The sequence below is a fragment of the Gracilinanus agilis genome, chromosome 1 (assembly GCF_016433145.1).
Source record: "Gracilinanus agilis isolate LMUSP501 chromosome 1, AgileGrace, whole genome shotgun sequence".
Classification (NCBI taxonomy): Eukaryota; Metazoa; Chordata; class Mammalia; order Didelphimorphia; family Didelphidae; genus Gracilinanus; species Gracilinanus agilis.
This window is the reverse complement of record NC_058130.1, coordinates 706,276,730-706,282,262: the sequence shown is the minus strand read 5'-3', so window position 1 is coordinate 706,282,262 and position 5,533 is coordinate 706,276,730. Positions and strand designations below refer to the sequence as shown.

The 5,533-nt window shown below is 46.2% G+C and overlaps 1 protein-coding gene across 1 annotated transcript; it reads left to right on the top strand.

Moving 5' to 3' along the window:
• The first annotated feature begins 662 nt into the window (after positions 1-662).
• On the top strand, positions 663-2,343 carry CCDC166 (coiled-coil domain containing 166). The gene is made up of 2 exons (XM_044658361.1): positions 663-1,115; positions 1,375-2,343. The coding sequence occupies exons 1-2, from the start codon at positions 663-665 to the stop codon at positions 2,341-2,343; spliced, it is 1,422 nt and encodes a 473-aa protein (XP_044514296.1).
• The last annotated feature ends 3,190 nt before the right edge of the window (positions 2,344-5,533 follow it).

Sequence of the window (5,533 nt, the reverse complement as noted above, 5' to 3'; positions counted from 1 at the left end):
ATGCACACAGGATACCAATAGGCCACAGGCATCCCACATACAAAAGTATGCAGCGATGCTCCTTCCATGTGATCACTGCACAGAAAACAGCTTGTGGGGAGGGTGAATGGAGCCAAGGTCCTAGGCTGATACCATAGCAATAGTAACGTTTGGAGGGGCTTGGAGTTCCATTGCTCTTCTCTATGGCAATAGAACTCTAAACTCCTCTAAAGAGCCTGGCTATCAACATCCACAGGAAGGAATCTCCAGGCAGTGAAGAGCTAGAAACAGAGTGACCCGGTGATTTCAACAAGGCTCCAGCTGGACCCAGAAAGAACAGGTCAGCAGCCACTGACCCCTCAACACCTGTCTGCTTCTTCCTCCTGCTGAATCCCTATCCAATCTCTCTTATTCTTGCCCAGCACAAGGGGAATGAAAGGAATAATCCTGGAGATGGAGGTCAGGGAGGAGAGGGGATGGCAGGGAGAGGAAGGAATGACCATAGAATGACAGGAAACTAGATGGTGTGGCCTTGGAGAATAAAGGAGTGGGTGACAGTCTCAGGGGGATAAAGGAATGGGTGGGATGACCCCAAAATAGGATGAACCCAGGGCACAAAGGAATGGGCAGAATGAGCTGGGCAATGCTCCTGACATCCGGCATGTCCCCACAGGCTCTACCCCATGGCCCCAAAGAAGAAGCCTGGGGGCGCGGGGCGCAAAGGCGCAGGGGTCACAGGAGGCATGGATGCCGCAGTGACGGCGGCGGCCCTGACAGAGCGTTACGAGTTTCTGCAGAAAGAGTTTGTATCCTTGACAGAACAGCTAGATACCTACGAGAAGCGAGTGCAGAGTGTGCTATTAGAGAATGATTTTCTGGACCGAGAGGCTGCCCGGCTACGTGAGGAAAACCGGCAGTACACAGTGTACATGTCCTCGCGGGCCCAGCACTTGGCCAACTTCATCATTACACTGGATGCCCAGAACCGCGCAGACCTGGCCCAGGTGCAGTCCCAGCAGGCAGAGCTCTCGCTTATCTATGAGGGCCGCGAGAATGCCGTGCGTGCCCAGCTCACAGAGATGGAGGCCCGAGCGGCCAACATGGCATACCAGGTGGAGCTGCTACAGCCCTTCAAGGTCAGTGAGCCGTGAGGGAGCAGAGGATGGAGTCTGCCTGCGGGGCTGGGGCTGGGGGAGACCACACAGGAAGGCCTCAGTAATGCCTGCAGAGATGGGCTCTAAGGACTGCCCGCTCTACCCGACCAGTTGCTCTGGTGAGAGGCTGACTCACAGGGCTGGAGGTGGGGTCACTCTTGGAACCCCTAGGGGACATGCCCAAAGGGAATCCCCTGTTAAGGCCTTGGGGCTGACCCTATGGTCCCCTGGACTCTCTCAGGATCTTCAGTTGGAACAGATGGCCAGGATCAAGACCTTGGAACGAGAATTGTTGCACATGCGTGTGGAGCACACCCAACTGCTACACTGCGTGAAAGGGCGCTTCTTGGAAGACAAGGCGGCGTGTGAGCGTGAGGCCCGGCAACAGTTGCAGCTACTGGTGCGCAGGGCAGAGCGGGAAGCCAATCGCTCCCTCGTCATCCACATACAGTCTATCAAGAATGAAAACAGGCGACTTCGGTACGAGCTTCTTGAGCTCCTGCAACGGACAAAGGTGTTACAAGACACCAGGCAGGAGCTGCTGGAGCGGAGGAGGAAGCTAAGGCAGGATCACCAAGATGCCCGGGACATGGCCCAGATCCATAGCTGGCTTCAGAGGGGTCCTGATGGGCCCCCGCTTTGGAACCCCGCTTTGGACGACTTTACCTCAACTTCATCCTCATCCTCAAGCCCACCCATCTCCACAGTCAAGCCATCTTTAGGTGGCTCATCCTTATCTATCTTCTCAATACCCATACCCAGGTCCCTAGATGTACTCAAGCCCCAAGTCTCATCCAGGTCCCCAGCCTCACCCAGGACCTCAACCTCATCTAAGCCCCCAGCCTCACCCAAGCCCCCAGGCTCACCCAGGACCTCAATCTCACCCAAGCCCCCAGGCTCACCCAGAACCTCAATCTCACCCAAGCCCCCAGGCTCACCCAGACCCTCAATCTCACCCGATACCTCAGCCTCACCCAAGCCCCCAACTTCACCCAGGGACTCAATCTCACCCAAATCCCCAGCTTTACCCAAATCCCCAGCCTCACCCAAGGCCCCACTCTCACCCAAGTCCTCAGCCTCATCTAGGCTCCCAACCTCTACAGAAAAAACTGTAAAACCCAATGTGCAAGCTGGTAGCTCAGATGTCCCTTCATCTATCCCTACAATCTCTGTTATCAAGCCTCCACCAGATGAATCTGAGGACCCCTAAGTCCTCTTTATAGAGCCATGATAGTTCCCATGATAAGTCTATGAACATGGAATCAGAGGCAGGCCCCTGGGCAGGGCTCTGGGGACCAGAGTAGAGGGGAAGGAAGCAAGAAGGGGAGAGTTTCTAATAAAGGTCTGTGTCATGTTCCAAATTCTGCCATTTCTTTGTTCTATTTATTATGACCTAAGTATGACCTTCAGCAGTTTGCTGCCTCCTCTGACCCTGTTTCCTCATCAGTAACAAGAGGAAGATGGGCCAAGTCATCTTGAGGGTCCTTTCCAGCTCTAAAATACTAGGGTTCAATGCTTATTCTTTGTTCATTTATTTACTGATTTATTCATAAATGTTCAGTAGCTAGGTGGTCCAATAGATTAAGTACTCTGCCCAGAGTCAAGAAAACCTGAATTCAAATGTGGCCTCAGACACTTACTAGTTGTATGACCCTAAGCAAATTAGTCAACCTCTTATCTTCTTCCTTAGCTATAAAATGGAGATAATAGCACCTACCTTTCAGAGCTTTTGTGAGGATTAAATGAGATAATATTTACAAGAAGCACTTAGCATAGCACCTGGTAGTAGGCACTATATAAAAAGTTATTCTCTTCCCCCTTCCCATTGGAACCAAAAACTTGGGTCAATTGGTGTTGGTTCAGTAGCCATAGAAACTCACACCTGGCTTATTTCTCTGCTCTTTGCAACCTACAGAAAAATGGGCTGTCAATTAATTGGTTAATGGGGAGGGAGTAGACTATATAACTTGGCCACTAGGTGGCATTACCCTCCTCCCACCACCCAAGGGCCTGAACCAAGGAATTCAGAACAAATAAAGAGGTTTTCCCAAAGGTCTTGGTATTTCCATTGTTCAAAAGGCTCTCAGACCACCAGCTCTTAGACTTTTTCTTCCCACAAAGTCGCAGGCCCCAGTTGTTGGTCTGTGGATATGGAAAAAGATAAAAGTTGCCTTGAAATGTTAAAATTATGGAAATGTCAATGTCTCTACCCCCAGCCAACATTCAAATGTTAGTTGCCCAACTGGGATGTTAGCATTTTAACTCAAAAGGCAAAGGAACACAAGATAGGCCAGCCTTCCTCCCCAACAACTCACTGCTCCTCTTAACGCTATGACAGTACTCCACTCTCAGCACTTTGGAAAATGCTCCAACAGGAAAGCTCCTCATAAATCTTGGCCCACAGCCTACATCTCCAGACCTTAACCTCAGTTTTGCCTGGTCTCAGGTCCAGTAGCTAATATTCAGAGGTCACTGACACAGCAGCAATAAACAGTATAATTGCCGTGCTGCCACCAGTTTTCTCCCTCTTTCCTCCCTCCTTCCCTCTTTTCCTTCTCTTTCTAGCTCTCCCCTTCTCTCCTCTCTCGCCCTCTTTCCCTCTTTCTCTGTCTCTATATCTATCTCTCCTTCCCTTTTTTCTCTCCTACTCTCTCTCTCCTAATACTCTAATGGGAAATTAACTTGGATCAGATATGTGGAATGAAGACCAACAGCTTCTCAAAGCAAAAATTCCATGAATAGTCTAATATTCATGACTAATAAAGACTAATAAAGGCCTGAGTTGTGAATTTGCATGAATAATCTCATCCTTTCTTCCAACTTCTTAGCTTCAGATCTGTGGTTAGGCAGACCTGCCTTGGATGTCTTGAAAACTCAATTTCTCCTGTTCCTGCCCTCAGAGACCCAAAGACTCCCATAAAGACACAGAACATTGTAGACTTTTAGACAAGATCATGGATTTGAAATGTGGCTCTGTACCTAATTATGAAAGCTTGGGTTACTCTCTAGCCTTTACTTTCCTTACGCATAAAATTAAGAACTTAGGGCAAGTGATCAATAATATCCAATCTCTAGATAGTATGATTATTCTTAAGTTATATAGAATTCTGTGTGATGCAAGAATGCCCAATCTTTCCACAATTATTTGAAACAGTTTTGGAAATGCTAGCAATAGCAGTAAGACAAAAGAAAGAAATCAAAGGCATAATAATAGGTAGAGGGGCAATAAAACTATCCTTACATGCTGATGATATGATGGCATACTTGGAAACTTCTAGGAAATTATTCAAGATGCTGACACATCTTGACAAACACACCAAAAAAAAAAAAAACAACCCTAGTCTTGATTCAATCACAAAGGGCCCCTTGCAGAAATAAAGAACAATTTAAATAGTTAGAGGAATAGTCAGTACTTGTGGCCAGGTCATGCCAAAATAATAAAAATGTCAATACTTCCAAAGCTAATTACTTATCAAGTGACCAAAGGGGTATTTTTTTTGAAGTTGATTTAAATTTTTAAAAAATATAGTATCCTATTATGAATGATAGCAATCCAAAACACACACACACACACACACTGAAACATGCTCTGATAGCTTCATACCTGCTTTGTTCTGCCCAAGCTTATATTTAGTAGGGAGTTTCCGCAATGGCTTCAAGGGTACCAAAAGAGTATAAATTATAGATCCAGGGGAAGTGAAAGAACACCCTGATAAGTTCTTTTAGCTCTTGCCTCTAACATCCCTTAACATTTCAATCAGAACAACTATCATTTATTGAATACCTATTAGGCGCCATGCACTGTGCCAAGAGCTAGGAATACAAAGAAAGACAAAAAATAGTCCTTGCTCTCAAGGAGCTCACAAAGTCTAATGGCGGAGATAAGATGTAAACAACTATATACAAGCAAAATATATACAGAATAAATTGAATATAACTACAGAGGAAAGCCACTAAGCAAGAATAGGAAGGAAAAGGAAAGGCATCTTACAAGAAGGTAGAACTTTAGCTAAGATCTGAAAGAAGTCAAGTAGCCAGGAGGCAGAGATTAAAAGAGGGGAGGGGGGCCAAGATAATCCAGTAAAAATGCTTAGAGTCAGTATTATATTAAAGAAATAACAAGGATACCAATGACTCTGGATCATAAAGTACATAGAGGGAAATGTGGCATAAGAAAATTTGAAAAGGTAGGAAGAGGTCAAGTTATAAAGGGTTTTTAAAGCCAAACAAAGAATTTTATATTTGATCCTGGAAAGTAACAGGAAGCCACTGAAGTTTATTAAATAAAAGGGAGGCTCCAAATCTCATATTCCAGTTCTCTAGTCCTATACAAGCCCTATGTAGCATTACCAAGTCTGTATACCAAGCCAAAAAACTTCCCATCACATCTAGGGAGGTGT